The sequence below is a fragment of the Juglans regia genome, chromosome 5 (genome assembly GCF_001411555.2).
Source record: "Juglans regia cultivar Chandler chromosome 5, Walnut 2.0, whole genome shotgun sequence".
Classification (NCBI taxonomy): Eukaryota; Viridiplantae; Streptophyta; class Magnoliopsida; order Fagales; family Juglandaceae; genus Juglans; species Juglans regia.
In genome coordinates, this window is record NC_049905.1 from 16,319,719 (window position 1) to 16,336,597 (window position 16,879).

The 16,879-nt window shown below is 36.5% G+C and overlaps 2 protein-coding genes across 2 annotated transcripts; both read right to left on the bottom strand.

Annotated features, from left to right (window-relative positions):
- Positions 1-973: 973 nt before the first annotated feature.
- Positions 974-6,730, bottom strand: LOC118348444. The gene is made up of 2 exons (XM_035690068.1): positions 6,097-6,730; positions 974-1,293 (listed from the first exon to the last, which is right to left on the bottom strand). The coding sequence occupies exons 1-2, from the start codon at positions 6,728-6,730 to the stop codon at positions 974-976; spliced, it is 954 nt and encodes a 317-aa protein (XP_035545961.1).
- A 7,215-nt stretch (positions 6,731-13,945) lies between these two features.
- On the bottom strand, positions 13,946-15,045 carry LOC118348510 (senescence-specific cysteine protease SAG39-like). Its single transcript, XM_035690366.1, has 2 exons — positions 14,610-15,045; positions 13,946-14,538 (listed from the first exon to the last, which is right to left on the bottom strand). Exons 1-2 carry the CDS (start codon positions 15,043-15,045, stop codon positions 13,946-13,948), a joined length of 1,029 nt encoding a protein of 342 aa, XP_035546259.1.
- Between the last annotated feature and the right edge of the window lie 1,834 nt (positions 15,046-16,879).

The following is a 16,879-nucleotide window of genomic DNA, read 5'->3' on the forward strand; positions in this document are numbered from 1 at the left end:
AAATAATGTGATGGTTTTGAAAGTAAGACAAGTAAACTTTCTTAAAACTTCAAATGAAACTACTATGTTTGGTTGTTGAACCAAATTCTACTCATCTGAAACTAATCATTGATGTGACCTACTATTTTTTCAACTTCTTATAAAACTGTTAAACTCATCTCAACCCACTTCATACATCTAAACCTAAAAAGTTAAACTCATCTCAATGAGACCCACAAAATATTATTATTCACAAGTCAACTCAAATATTCATCTCAACATCTAAACGTATTTTTTTCAGTATATTTTCGGATGTATTGTTTAATTTTGGGGACAAAAGATGGTTTAATTGTCTCCCGTTAAAGCTATATATGGGGATGCATTGTTGATTTTCCTCTTCATTATAGAAAATATATTTTCTATAATGAAGAGGAAAATCAACAATGCATCCGAAAATATATATTTAGGACAGATAACTATATGGGATCTAAATCTTATTTATTTTCTTTTGTTTATTGAACTCAAAGAAATATTTGTTTTGTTTGAACCTTATGAATAAAAGTAAACAAGTATGTAGAGCCCATGCATAGGTGAAGTGGGTTGAGTTTATTTCATTTAGAAAGCACGTAATAAGAACAACGTTTATAAATATGAGATTTTCAAACTCTAAGACTATTTAAATTAAGATGTAAATCCATCTTCTTATTCTTCTTCTTCTTCTTCTTTTTTATTTATTTATTTTTATTTAATTTTTTTTAATTATTTAATAAGAAAACTTCATTAAAAGAGATTACAGACTTTTGTCAAGCCATAGGGCTTCAGAAAGAAAATCAGGAATACTATCCCACCACATTTCAATGCTTTCCACATTTTTTGCATTTCTAACTAACCTATGTGCAGCCATATTACCCTCCCTGTGCACATACACAAAATGACATGCAGCAAACCAGAATGAAAGAGCATTTATTTCTCTGTATAATAGCCCAAGTAGTGATCACTCCATATTGTTTTGCTTTAAAGCCTCCACCACTAACAAGCAATCAGATTCCACTAAAAGCTTTGAGATTCCCATACTCATGCACAACTGAAGGCCTCTAAATATAGTAGTTAACTCAATTGCTTCGGCTTCCTCCACCACATTCTCAACCTTGCTAGCTGCCATTAAGACATTGCCTTGATCATCCCTCAAAACTGTAGCCAAACCAGATTTATATTGATCTTTGAAAATGGCACCATCGACATTCAGCTTTAGCACACCTACTGGAGGGGGTGTAACGCTCCGTTCTCGGAGATCCGGAGAGTTAGCTCTTAATACTTAAAATTAACTTAAATAACACAACTATAATATCCAGAAAATCCCATAAAATATTAATCTACTTAATCAAACAAAAAATTTAAGTTTCTCCATGGCGACAATAAAGAAATCCCCAATAACATAAATTAGAAATTCTCCAAAAACTCGAAAACATATTCAACTCATCGAATCAAATACCCGAAAAATAAATCAGTTTACTAACTACGACTCTCAAATAAGTATTTGTACCCTCAGACACTTATTTCACTACGATCATCACACCTTGCTAAACTTTCTACTCTTGTTCTCCAACTGAACCATCAAAATTATCTAAAAAATATATGGAGATAAAGGGTGAGTTATCAACAACTCAATAAGTAGAGAACATATATCAGTATATAAACATAAGCATTTACAGAAATCATAATGCAGAACAAAACATTTTCATTTTCATAGTGCGGAAGCAAAACATGTTATCAAAATATCAGAGCGAAGATTTAGAAATAATTTCATTCAAAATATTCTTTGGCATAGCATAAATGATCATCATCATCATATCAGAACAGAGGCCATGTATAACCCTAGTGGTAGGATTGTGCATCTGCGGGTGGCCAAGCAGAACATAAAACACTCTGTCACCAAGGTGTGCACTCAAAACAGAGACAACTACTATAACCCGTGGCAGGGCCATATCCACTATTATTATCCGTGGTTGGGCCGTATCCACTATTATAACCTGTGGTTGGGCCGTATCCACTATTGTAACCCGTGGTTGGGCTGTATGCCACTATTATCACCCTTGGCAGGGCCGTAACTGAACAGAGTGGGAACAAAATCAAATTTAGAATCAGAGAGTCATGCCAAAGGTTTTCAGAAATCACATCTTATCCAAACAGGGTATTGAACAAAATCTTCAGAACAGAACAAAATCATATCACAACATAATTTATGCAAAAATTTCATATTCGCTCTTTGTCTTCAAAGTTCAGAAATAGAATGTTAAAAATAAACTCATGTCTACACCAGTCAAGACAGAAAATATTTTCTTCTTAAACAGAATCTCATGAGTAATGCAGAACAAATAACTGGGGTAGTTCAAATTTCTTTTCATAATCAGATATGTATATTTTCCAAAAATAACCTCAGCTCATTTTATTTTAATGCAAAGTCTAGCATAGGAACTTTGCTTACTTGAACTTCTTAGCTTTTCAGAATTTTTCTTAAAATGTCGAACAATTAACAATCATCACCTATCAAATAATCAAGTAATTCCCATAAATTTCCAATCAATCACGTATTTCGGTATTTAAACCTAGGCTTATAAAATAACCAATTTTAATTCTTGAAAACCTAAAACCCTCAAAAGCCCAAAATATATCATCCCTTTCTAAAATTGGCAATGTCCATTTAATAACTTCGACTAAAAGCATTTAAAAGTCTAACTTATTTACTATTGAAGTGTAATTATAAAATCTAATACTAGATAATATAATTATACCAAAATATTTTAAATTATACAGCAACCATATAATAAACTAAGTCATAGTAAAAATACAATATTATCGATTATTCTTTTGAAAGAAATAACAAATTTAAAGCACTTTAAGAAACATTTTTGACTAACATAATATAAGAAATATCTTTAATAAAAAAAAAAAAAACCCTTCGTAAAAGACAACCCAACAGAAAAAAATATAAAAATACAAACCACCTAGTGATTTGGCTTGTAACTCAAGGGTAAATCTGTAATACCCTAGATCTAATCTTCCCTAACCTTACGTAAGAGCAAAACACCTCAAAATGCAGGGCAACAAGTCACTGGAACCACAAATACATGCGACGGAAGCTCACTAAAACCGGAAACAGTTTTCAAGTGTGAAAAGAAAGAGGTAGCGACGAGGCTCACCGAGGAAGGAGGCTACACCAGGGATCCGATCGGAGCTGAGTGGCTTTGGTGGATATGCTGGCAGTTGGGTGGCATGCTGATGATGAACGTACGGCTGAACAGGGCTGACGAAGAGTATTTAGCCACCGGTTTGAGGTTGGCTGGGTGGTTCCCCGTCGTCTAATGAGGCTGAACAACTGAGGGAGCGAGGCGATTTTCCTACTCTGTTTTTGGGTGGCTAAAACAGGGGACAATGAGACCGTGTGGGGTACGGGTTCACTGTAATGACATTGGCGGCTTCATGCAGGGAGTCTGAGGGAAAGACAGGTTAAAGATGGTGACTGTGGTGTACGGCGGAAGAGCCACGATCCGTGGAGATGCAGTGCACGGGTTGCGTCAGTTTCGTTTGAGTAGGGCACAGAGGTTGTTGGTGGCAGCAGTATGGACGATGGAGGGCTGGCTTACGATTCAAAGTGGTGCGGCGGCTTGTGTTTGGGCAGTAGTTTTACTAGCATGGAATAACAAGTGTCTATAAATATAAAGCGAAAACCCTAGAGATAAAAGAGACGTGTGTGCGGATGGAAGGGTAAGCCGTGTGTGTGCATGCATGCTGTGGGCAACGAAAATAAGCCGTGTAAAAAAAATATAGACGGAAAGAGAAGAAAACCAAAAAATAAACGAACAAGATCTCCAAATAAAAAAAAAATCACTACTCAAGTCCGTAATATAAAAACCTAAAATATCAAGCTCAAATAAATAAATAAATAAAATCCATAGTCCAACTATACCAACTTTGGGTCCGGGTGTTACAGGGGGCTTCCACCGATAGTGGTTCTTCATCTGAACATTTAGTTTTAATCTAGCCTCTTTAAAATTTCTGTCAACGCAACAACATTTTCTGCAACTATCTTTGGATTCAACAGCAACTGGTCATGTACCATCTTGTTTCTTCTATACCAAAAACTCCATGTCAAACAAAAAAACAGTGGCAACTTCTCTTTTAATACACTCGCACAAATCTTCAAAGCAACGTCATGAAAATTCATTCTAACATCTGTCACAAATTTGGCAGCAGTTCTTTCCAAACACCCTGAAGACAAACACAGCTTATCAAAGCATGATGAGTATCCTCCACCTCAAACCCACAGAAATAGCACTTCCTTTCAATTAAAACATGTCATCTTAATAAATTCTCTGTTGTAGGAAGCCCCTCTGTACACGCATGCCAAGCAAAGATCTTTATCTTACTTGGTAACTTCATCTTCCATAGTTATTTACATAAAACCTGATGTGTCCTAGCCGTAGATGATTTTGCAATACCAGTTTATAAATCTGTAACAACTCCTTACACTAAATGATCCACTTCTCTCATGTGCCCAGACTCTGCTATCCATTGTAACTCCTAGAGAAATCACAACTTTAAGAATGTTAGTCACTACACTTGGATTGAAGAGAGCTCTAAGCTTACTTACATTCCACTTTCTTGTATTGTTATCAATAAGTGTGGCCACCACCTCTTCTTGTGTATTTTCTGGTCTAGACACCCCTTTTGAAACAATCTTAGTGTGCCCTGGTATCCACTGATCACTCCAAATTCTTACCACTCTTCCATCTCCAATTCTTCATCTACAACCTGCAAACATCCATTTTTTTGCTTCACATATACCTCTCCAAGTGTAAGATAGAATATTTCCCTAGCCAGCTTGTTGAAAACTAGAATGTGGAAAATATCTAGCTTTTAACAATCTGAAAATTAGAGAATTTTCCTTATTCATTAGCCTCTATCCTTGTTTAGCCAATAGTACCAAATTAAAGACCCCAAGATCTTTAAACCCCATCCCTCCACATGACTTCATCTGACACATTTTTGACCAGCTAAACCAATGAATTTTCCTCTCCTTTCCCCTTTGTCCCCACCAAAACTTTGACATAAGACTCTCTAACTCAAAATAAAGACTTGATGGCAATAGAAAACAACTCATCGAATAAATTGGAATAGAAAGTGCCACTGCTTTTAGTAGCACTTCCTTCCCCAATTGTGATAGTAGTTTCGCTTTATAATATTGGAGCTTTCGCCAAACTTTCTATTTTATGGAATGAAAAGCTCGATTTCTTGACCTACCCACAATAGGTGGGAGGCCTAGATACTTTTCGTACTGTTGTATTTCACTATTCCCCCATGGCAATCTTATCTCTTCTCTAACCTCTCTACTTACATTTCCACTAAAAACCATGGCTCTTTTTTCCATATTTATTTTTTGACCATGCACTGCTTCATATCTCTCTAGAACTTCTTGCTCCCTTCTATTCTCCCTTACCTCAGCTTTGCAAACAACATATGATTGATATTTGGAGCACCCCTATAAATCTTTAGCCTAGAAATCTCCCCTTTTAGCCAGCTTCTTTTAGAAGTGTAGTCAAGCCTTCAATGCAGATAAGAAACATATAAGGGGACAAAGGGTCCCCTTGTCTCAATCCTCTACTTGGAACTATAGGCCCTTTTGGATCACCATTTAACAACACAGAAAAAGAAACTGAACTAATGCAAACCATAATCACGTTAATAAAATTTTGATTAAAACCCATAACCTCCATCACTGATTTTATAAAACTCCATTCCACTCTATCATAGACCTTATACATATCTAGTTTCAACGACATAAATCTCTTTTTCCCTCTCTTTTTTTGTTTTAGATAATGGACTAGCTCATAAGCTATCAAAATATTATCAGTTATTAAACGACCGGGAACAAATGCACTTTGACTCTCCCCAATAACCTGGACATAACAGATTTCAATCTGTTTGATAGCACCTTTGCAATCAATTTATAGACCATATTACATAGACTAATAGGTTTATAATCACAAGCCTTTGAAGATGACTTCTTTTTTGGGATAAGAGTGATGTATGTGTGATTTAAAGAGGCTGGAAAAGAACCTGTATTTAATGCATCCAACATTGCTGAAATCACGGGCTCACCCACCATATTCCAGTATTTTTGGAAAAATACTGGGGACATACCATCTGGGCCCGGGGCTTTTGTGGGGTTCATTTGTTGTAGAGCTACCTTCACCTCTTTAGCAGAATAAACCTTGCTCAGCTCCTCATTCATACTGTTATCCACCCTACCAACTAGAGACTCCAAAAAATTCAATGAGCCCCTCAGACTTGAAGTTGTGAACATATTTCTGAAATAGTCAATGACAAGCATATCCCTTCCTTCTAACTCTTGCCACACCCAATTTTCATCTTGGAGTTTTCCTATCTTATTCTTCTTTCGCCTTTGTGAAGCCTTCATGTGAAAGTACTTGGAGTTTCGGTTGCCTTCTTTGAGCCACAAAGCCTTTGATCTTTGTATCCACATAACCTCATCCCTTTCAAGCCATTTATGTACCTCAGCCCATGCTATCTCAGATTCCTCTCTATTGTTCCCCAAATGGCCATTTTCATGAAGCCTTAACAGGTTCTGTTTTGCTTGAAAAATGATTTTTTGCACATGATCAAATGAATGTCTATTCCATACAGCCAACTGATTACCACACGACTTTATAAGCTTCATCACCTCATCCATTTTTGTTTGACCTGCACATCTTCCCCATGTATTTTTGATAATTTCCTCACATGCTAGCTCACCTACCCTCATAGCCTCAAACTGAAACATTATCCTCCTTTTGTAACACTCCCTGACCCCTTCCACATCAACCCATATAGGGACATGATCTGAATATGCCACCAATCCGTGAGTAATAGTAGCATTAGGGAATTGGTGCCACCAATCAGAATTTGCCAGGCCCCTATCTAGCCTCTCACTGATACACTGAACCCATTCTCTGCGATTACATCATGTAAAAGGATACCCATTAAACCCCAAATCCCTCAACTCACACTCTTTCACCACCACTCGAAAAGCTGTAATTTGCCTCTCGAGGCGAGGTCGCCCACCCCTCTTCTCATGATGGTGTAGAATCTCATTAAAATCCCTTAGTATTAACCACGGATCCCCATTATTACGGCTTAGGGATCTAATCAAATCCCTTGTTCTGTGACAAAAATTACAATTTGGACTGCCATATATTCTTGTTAAAACCCAGCAGCTATTTCTTCCATAATCACATTTTATCACTGCATCAATATGTGAATTAGAGTAATTGATAATAAATAAACCGATATCCCTTCCCCAAAGCATTGCTAAACCCCCTTTCCTTCTAATAGAACCAATCGGTAAACAATTTAAAAAGTCAAATTTGTACTTACAGTTTTCGAACTCCTGTACCATGGACCTAGTTTCCTACAAGAACAGTACGCCAAGTGTACTGTTCTTAGATGGTAATGCAAGGTAAAAGTCTCAAATGTACAATCCTTATATAAAAATGTGGGTCTCATTAAAAAAAAAAAAAATGTGATTTTTTTCACACTTTTCCATTGTGGGGTTTTTTTTTTTTTTTAATAAAAGGCTATTGCAAAACTTTTACATTTGAGACTTGTATTAATATTACTTAACTCTACTAGATCATATTGAAGTCTAAGATGTTGATCATCCATTGAATCATCCAAGAAAAGTATTTATTACGTGAATTTAATATCTCTAGTGAAATAATATCATATTAAAAACGTTACGTTATTAAAGAATATGCTTTACATTGCCGCCACGCAAATGTTTTGAGGTCGAGAGGTAGCTTGAAGGGGTAGCTTGAGGCTGAGATGTAGGTAATAGAACTGAATCTTCATAAAATATTGAGTTTATATCTCTCTTACCCATACTCATTACATTTATTGGTGCTTAGTAGTTTGTGTTCATATTTTTATCATATTACTTATTTGATTTATATTTGTGAAGTTTGTTTACCGTACCCAATTCATTTCCTCTCCACTTAATCATATGGACAACAAGATTGACTAGTTAGAATCTAATCTCTTGTTTGATAATGAATAGTACAAAATCTCAAATAATTGTATATGATTGACAATTTCCGTACAGTAAAGAATATAAAAAGAAGAAACCTTACTTTTCTTGTTCAGCATTGAAACCTAGGTACTGATTGCTGCAACATATACTTGAGGATGTCACAGCCCAAGGTAGAACTGAGATTTGGGCGAGAAGGACATAGGCCATGGGCTAACTTTTATTTTTATGTTATGTTATTAGTTGCTTTTATGTTGCTTTGGATTGTAACAGAGATTGGGCTTTGGCCAGTAACATTTGAACTATTTGCATTTAATTTTCTTATTGTCTAGGTAAGCCCAGTTTGGGGATATCAATATGTAAGTGAGCGATCTAGAAACTTCAGCTTTCTTATTCCCTCAAAGCGAGCGATCCTCTGTGTATTTGATCAAATACTTAAAAAGTGTTAACAATTGGTATCATAGCAAAAATCACATCACAAGTTCAAGTCACAGAGGGAGTGACCTCTAAATTAGATTAAAATGCCTTCATAATATATATGGGCATAGTGTTAAGTTATTGAATACTAATAGATGAGTGAAGCAACTAAAAAGAAAATGTATATTGGCGCCACCCCAACCAGGATGGATCTCTGACATCCTAGAGTTGGGTTGGTCTGTAGCCATTTCGGCAGTAGGACCTAAGATGGCGGCATGCCACCTCAAATGGGGTGGTTTGATAGCCATTTTTGAATTTTGAATTTTGAATTTAAGATATTAATGTGTGAAATCCGATTTAAGTGTGTATAAAGAGTAAATATAAAGAGTATTGCTAGATACTTTAAGGATAATCCTAGCCTGAAGGTAAATATAAAGAGTATGGTAGATAGATACAATCTTAAAATGTGCAAGTCTCGCGCATTACTCTTAAAACAAAGTGAGGTTCATCATTAAGAAATAAATTATATGGATCCCAAATTTATTCATTTAAAAAAAAAAAAAAGTGTGCAGGACTTGCACACTGCAAGTATCATTTCTCAAATATATGATATTTAAAAAATATTAATTTCCTTTTTTTTTTAAATAGAGATGCTTCGTAATAGGCCACCCGAGAGACGTGAAATGGATGTTGTTTTAACATACTAGGGGTGATACTTGCATGGTCGGGGGTGGGGTCGACCCTTCCCTACTCCTCGCCCCCGCCCATGCAGGAGGTGGGCTTTTCACCCCCACAACCCACCCCCAGGATGCAAGAGCAAGGTCCCCTGCCCTAGTGTCGGGGGGAGAGGGTGGAACCCTCATGCACCCCGCCTCTCGCCCACTCTAATAATGTCTATGGCCGATTAGGCCCAAAAATTATTCTGTCTTGCTAGACAATTCAAGAGTCTCATATTGCTTAAGCGACACACTTGTATTGCCTTGGCCTCCTATATAAACGTCACACCTACTACACTACAACTTACACGAAATACTAAGTAAAACTGTACTTAATACATATTATTATATTTATATATAGTAAAACTACTAATATACATTTATAAATATTTATTTATTTATGTTTATATAAAATATTTTAATGTATACGGGGTGGGGGGTGGGGTGGGGTGGAGCCGCTAGGGCCAGCCTGTCCATGCCCCCCACAAGGATTCCTCATTGCTGGGCTGGGGCCCCTCCCCCTCATGGGGGGACGAGGTTGCGTGCCCCACCATGCCAGGGCGGGGTAGTGGGATGTGGGCCTCCACTTTTAGCGATGAAAATCTATAATATGACAAGTATGTATGCGATTTCTTTTGAAATCTATGAAATAACAAGTATGCAAGTATGATTACGATAATATATGTAACGGCCTATGTTATGATATGAAGATGGTACCTATGTTATGGGCATATTGCATTGTCAGGTCGTACATGTTGGTAGTGCATCCAGTATGTCTTCCTTACGTATGAATTCCACCACTCACGACCACAGGCAGAATCAGAATCTATTTAGATTCGCTAACCCTAACTCACGGGGGTCAATAATGAGTAACAGCCTATGATAAGTGAAGGATAAGTTCATATTCATGTTATTTATGTATGTATTATGAGTATACACGTTTGCTAAGAAACCTTATGTTTATTATGTTTACTGTATGATATGTTACTGATTGAGTATTCAACTCATTTTTTGTATATTTGTATATTTTTTAAGCACATGAGACTTCTGTATTTTTTGTAAGTGTTTCCGCAGACTATTTTTTGGATTTCAAGTATTTATTAAGTTTGTTTTATTTATGGAAATCTTTCGCATCTGGCACGTTGTTAAAAAGAAAAGTTTTTAAGTTCAAGTTAGTAGTACCATACTGGCTCCCTGAAAATTCTAAAATGTCTTTTCGGGAAGTGGGGTGTTACAGATAATAATAATAATAAAAAAAAGATAATGCAAGAGCAAAATGGTATTTTCATAATTTGTCAAATGAACTATCTTATTATACGAAGTAATAAACTTGAGAGATTAAACTCTTACCCACAATCTAGTTGTGAAAGGGAGTTAAATTCTTATCCATGATACAGTTATGAGAGGGAAGAGGAAGATAGAATTAAATTCTTACTTATGAATCGTGTCATGAGAGGAAGTTAACACATTAATAAGGTTTGTGTAGCACCCGAGCCAATTAAACCCAAGGCCATTCCATTGGAGTCTCTTGTTTTTTTTTTCTCTCTCTTGTTTTCACACAGCTGACTAACCTCTCCTACCCCACGACGTTGTTTGCAATGAGCTTATCTCATTTTATCTTCTAAACCGTTTTTCAATTTTAGTTTCTGTACTTCCGAAGATTTCTCCACCCAATCTCCATTATCTCCACGTGATCTAGGCAGTTTGAAGTTTGAACTTCCTTCCCCTTTTTGAGTTCTCTCCTTTTATTTTTCATTTCCGTCCAGCACTTGAGACTCTCCCACCTATTTTTATTGTCTTCTACTTGCAGTGCATTTCTATTTCTTTTTTCCATCCTCTCAAACTCTCTCTCTCCCTTTCCCTCTCCCTCTCTTTTCTTCTCAGTGTATCTCTACGAGTGCCACCCCTCACTGCCGGCTAGAAAACCAAACTTGGAGAGAATCACTTGCATCACACGAGGAACTCATGCACGATCCAATGGCAGCAACACGACGTGGCCACGGTTGTCGTGAACCAGCAGACCAGAATCAGAGCAATGCCGCCCAAACATGTTGCAGGCTTTTCCCGTACCATCATGCAAACTGAGCACTAGCATCACCAAAGCCCACCTGGCCGTGCGCCACCACCCCACCTCACGAAAACCACCACTGTCAACACCACCGCGTGCCAGCTTCCCACTGTAAACCTAGCCATTTTTTCCCCTGTTTTCCCACACCTGAAACAGAGCCACCCCTTTACAGTCACTCAACTCCTTCTCGGTACCACCAGCCATTGCAGGGTTACACAGAAATCGCCAGCGAAAAGCTTTCCGTCACCCCCTAGTCCACCGCACGCGGTTTTATCCCCCATGGTGAGCTACCTCTTCCAACCTCATGCCGAGCTCCCTTCCTCCAGCTCATCTCTCTCTCTGCCTCTCTAGCTTTTGCCGCCCAGCGTGGCAGCCTCGCCGCAGCACGCCCTTCTCTGCACTCCAGCTGCGCCACCACAGTTCCTCCAGCCTAGCCCATCGCACCTTGCCCCTCCACGCATATCTCGGTTTCAGTTGTAAGTTCACGCCGCCGCACTTCAATTCATTTGTTTCTCATGTTTGCTGAGTTAAAGAGTTATATATATAAATATATATATATATATATATATATATATATGGGTAATTTTGTAACCTATTAGAATAGGAATTATTACTGTTATGCCCTTTACCATGTTTTCAAATGATAAGGTATTACAAAAGCAATTGCATAGTTGGTTTTCTAAGTAGATAAAATTATGTTATTACCTTTGAGTTTCAAGTTGCATTATTGTGTTTTAAACTTTTAATATATATTTGTAAACTCTAAGTTTTCCTTTTTTTACAGAAATTATTTTGGTAGGTTAAATTTATTTTTAAGTAAAGTTTTCTTTCAAAGGTAAGTGATAATGTTGTAATTTTATTATGTTCTAGTTTATTAAATAATTATTGTTGTATAACTTAAAAAGGAATTTTTGGTATAATTATGTTATTTAGTATTAAATTTGATAGTTTGATTTTTCAATAGTAGATGAGTTAGAATTTAATACTTTAGTCAAGTATTAAATTTATGATTTTTTTTAGGGTTTTGCAAAATTTAGCTTTTTAGGAAAATAGATTACTTAGCGTTTCAGTTGTAAGTATTGAAAAATTGTGTTAAATTCAGATATTTATGGGAGTACAAGACTATTTTATAGGTGACGATTGATTTTCGTTCAGTACTGTTGTGGAGAAATTCTGAAAAGTTAAGAAGTTCAGGTAAGCAGGGTTCCTATGCTAGACCTTACACGAATTATTGAGACTGAGGTTGACTTTCTGAAAACTTTACATATTTTTGTGATGAAGTGAGAACTTGGGAAAAACCAACCTCGATCGCTTATTTGTATTACTCATGAAATCTATATGAAAAAAGAGAAAATATTTTTTGACATGCATTGTGTAGACATGAGCTAAATTTTGTCATGTTGTCTCTGAAATCTGAAAAAGAGCCATATTGAGAATCTGAAAAATTGTGCATTTATTTAGAAAGATGCTTCGACTTTTATTTTCAGTATGTGAGAATGATCTAATTTTGTTTTGGTACTCTGTTTTATTTTGATATGACATCTGAGAACCTTTGGCATGGTGTACTGATTTTGTATCTGACTCTGACTCTGTCTCTGCTCTGTTATGCTCTGCTCTGTTTGGGTTGGTACCAACTTTTCTGTCTCTCAGTGCACCCACTTTGGAAACAAATTGGTTTTATTGTGGTCTTTCCTGTGTGCACACTCGGGTCTCCGAGAAGAATAAAAGAAAGATTTCACCTCTGTCTCTGCCCTGTTTGGCCACTAGGGTTAGCACAACCCTACCACGGGGGTGAAACATGGTCTCTGCTCTGTGGGATGCTCTGTTTGATGTGATGATGATACTCAGGTTATGTTATGCCAAAGTACTCTTGGTTTTACTTGTCTTAAAATCATCGCTCTGTTACTTTTGAAAACATGTTTTGTTCTGCATGATAACTCTATAAAATATTTTGTTCTGCATACTGTACTTTGTAAATGCTCATGTTTGCACGCTAGCATATGCCCTCTGCTTACTGAGTTGTTGATAACTCACCACTTATCTCCATAATATTTTTTTCAGATATGTTGGATACTTCAGCGAAGGTTCAAGAATAGGAAGCATGGGCAAGGCTTTGTGAGTATAGTCTATTAAATACAAATAGGGTACTTATTATTGGCGAATTTCATTGAATAGTTTTGTTTTGCTCTGTTGACTTAGTACTTTGGGAAGTTGACTTTTATGTTGAGATTTCGTCGTAATCTTAGTTATTTATTTTGGAGTAGATGCTTTAAAGCAATGAGGGCTATGAGTAAATGAGGAATTGGAGTTTACATTTGTACAATGAGATATGATTTTAAGTGTTAAGAGGTAACTCTCCGACCCATCCGGGACCGGAGCGTTACAGTTTGGTTCTTCCAAGCCTTGGTTTTTCGATTTTTTTAATCCCCCTATATGTTTTTTTTGTGATATAATATTCCTCCACCACGAATACATAAGCAATAGTATGCATTCTGAAATTGAGTGGATGTGATTTTCATAAACGTAACAAAAGATGTTGTCCACAATAGTATTCATAGACTCTGAACAGTAGAAACTATAAGCAAACCAGAGAATACATACATATATAGACTCTGAACAGTAGAAATTGAGAGGATTTAAAATGAGCAGCGCATTGTATTTGTATGTGATTAGTTTCTAAACTTATGCGGTTGGATAAGAGGCTTGCATTGCTATACCACATAGGCCTTCCTTTGCATCAATATCTCTTTGCATCCTTATGTACCCTTGTTCACCCCATTCTGTACCCCATGAGTTCTTCACTAGCCAATACTTGGTCCCGTCATTGGTGATCCCGTAACCAACAGCGGTAACACCATGGTCTAGGCTAGTGCCACACTCTCCTGTAAAAATACCACTTGAATAGAATTGGAAATCAGAACCTTCAGCATCTATGGCAACAGAAACTGGTTGATTAGCTACAGCTTTAAGAAGTGCTTTTTCGCTATTTGCTGGCACATCTTCATAGCCATTTATCTTGGCTGCATGGTTGGATTCTTCCTTTGTGTTGCAGGTTCCATCAACACCCTTGTAAGGATAGTTGGCTTCTGTAGTTAGGCCTTGATTATGTTCGATGAATTGGAATGCATTATCCATCAAACCGCCACCACACCCTTGGTCAATTCCTTTAATGTCACAGTCTACCAACTCTTGCTCAGACAAAGAGATTAATTTACCAGTTGATAGCTTGGTAATTCCTTCCATGGCTGCCACTGCTGAAAATGCCCAGCAACATCCTACATTTCATCACAAGAAAGAGTTAACAATCTTACAATGAGTATAGATCATTTCTAAACTAGGCACTTACCACATTGGCCTTGGTCTTTGATGGGTGTTACTGCTCCTTTCTTTCTCCAGTCCATTACAGAAGGCAACACAGTTACATTTTCATATTTGAAAGAAGAAGCTTGTGTCGAGCATTCATGCCCCATGAATCTATTTCGCGTGGCTACGAACTCTTCATTTGTAAGATCTGCAAATTGGTTGATTCCTAACTTGTATGGCTTGTTTGCTGCACCATTAAATGATTCTATGTATGCCGCATTTTCTTTGAATATTTTGAAACGCTTCTCTTTCTCGTAAGTGTCCTCATATATACGCCCATAACGAGCCATCCACTGCTCATGCTTCTCATGCATTGCTATATCCTGGAGGGTGCGAGCGTCAGCTTGAGAAGCCAAAGCTCCCAAAGTGAGGATCAAAGCCAAACAAATGATTTGCCACTGGTTAGTGATGAGCCCCATGATTTGTATTGTTGCAGCTGGGATTTGATGAATTGAATGAGTTATCGGCATACCTACTCAAGAGGTTTATATAGAGATAATAATCCTCCTTGAATTGCATACTAATCTATCGTAACACTAGAGGAGGACTTGCTCATCATCGTGCTCGAGAGAATTTCTTGATTTAGATCTATAAAACTATCTAATTTGTTTATTTTCATTTGCCATTTTGGAGTTTCTTGTTACACGTACACTCGTCTCTTTATGATTATATTGATCTATATTTATCTGGGTCAAATCATAAATTAAGGGATATCATGTGCTTGGGGCTTTCCCCTGTCAAATCAATCCAAAATGGTCTCACCGCAACGTTTCATTTGTATATGAAAGAAAAGTTGGAACACAAGTAGACACAACGACGTTGGATAAACGATGTGTATATGACAATTATTTAATACACTAAAACACTTGGAGCTGATTTATCTATTGTCGTATCTTGTCAACATCATTCTAAAAGCTTTGAACTTCCACCTTACCATGAGCATATTGAAGCCTCAAAACTAATATTCCATCTAAACTGTATAACTTCTATAATAACTGGTCGATATTCAGAATTTGGTGGCTTATTCCTAACATATATATATTGGCTTCAAACGCCCAAATTTATTTTACAAGGTTAATTGACAAAAGATCAAGACATCCTTAAACTAAAATAATGTGATGGTTTTGAAAGTAAGACAAGTAAACTTTCTTAAAACTTCAAATGAAACTACTATGTTTGGTTGTTGAACCAAATTCTACCCATCTGAAACTAATCATTGATGTGACCCACTATTTTTTCAACTTCTCATAAAACTGTTAAACTCATCTCAACCCACTTCATACATCTAAACCTAAAAAGTTAAACTCATCTCAATGATACCCACAAAATAATATTATTCACAAGTCAACTCAAATATTCATCTCAACATCTAAACGTATTTTTTTCAGTATATTTTCGGATGTATTGTTTAATTTTGGGGACAAAAGATGGTTTAACTGTCTCCCGTTAAAGCTATATATGGGGATGCATTGTTGATTTTCCTCGTCATTATAGAAAATATTTAGGACAGATAACTATATGGGATCTAAATCTTATTTATTTTCTTTTGTTTATTGAACTCAAAGAAATATTTGTTTTGTTTGAACCATATGAATAAAAATAAACAAGTATGTAGAGCCCATGCATAGGTGAAGTGGGTTGAGTTTATTTCACTTAGAAAGCACGTAATAAGAACAACGTTTATAAATATGAGATTTTCAAACTCTTAAGACTATTTAAATTAAGATGTAAATCTATCTTCTTCTTCTTCTTTTTTTTTTTATTTTTTTTATTTTTTTTTTATTTATTTAATAAGAAAACTTCATTAAAAGAGATTACAGACTTTTGTCAAGCCATAGGGCTTCAGAAAGAAAATCAGGAATACTATCCCACCACATTTCAATGCTTTCCACATTTTTTGCATTTCTAACTAACCTATGTGCAGCCATATTACCCTCCCTGTGCACATACACAAAATGACATGCAGCAAACCAGAATGAAAGAGAATTTATTTCTCTGTATAATAGCCCAAGTAGTGATCACTCCATATTGTTTTGCTTTAAAGCCTCCACCACCAACAAACAATCAGATTCCACTAAAAGCTTTGAGATTCCCATACTCATGCACAACTGAAGGCCTCTAAATATAGTAGTTAACTCAATTGCTTCGGCTTCCTCCACCTCATTCTCAGCCTTGCTAGCTGCCATTAAGACATTGCCTTGATCATCCCTCAAAACTGTAGCCAAACCAGATTTATATTGATCTTTGAAAATG

Bases quoted from the DNA above. Each gene is read 5' to 3' on its own strand.
- LOC118348444 (XM_035690068.1), bottom strand. From the start codon at position 6,730: ATGGATGAGGTGATGAAGCTTATAAAGTCGTGTGGTAATCAGTTGGCT. The intron at 1,294-6,096 runs GTTCTTTTCCAG...GTTAATTTTAAG, and splicing joins GTTGGATGCATTAAATACAG to TATTAAGAGCTAACTCTCCG.
- LOC118348510 (XM_035690366.1), bottom strand. From the start codon at position 15,045: ATGGGGCTCATCACTAACCAGTGGCAAATCATTTGTTTGGCTTTGATC. The intron at 14,539-14,609 runs GTAAGTGCCTAG...GATGAAATGTAG, and splicing joins CAAAGACCAAGGCCAATGTG to GATGTTGCTGGGCATTTTCA.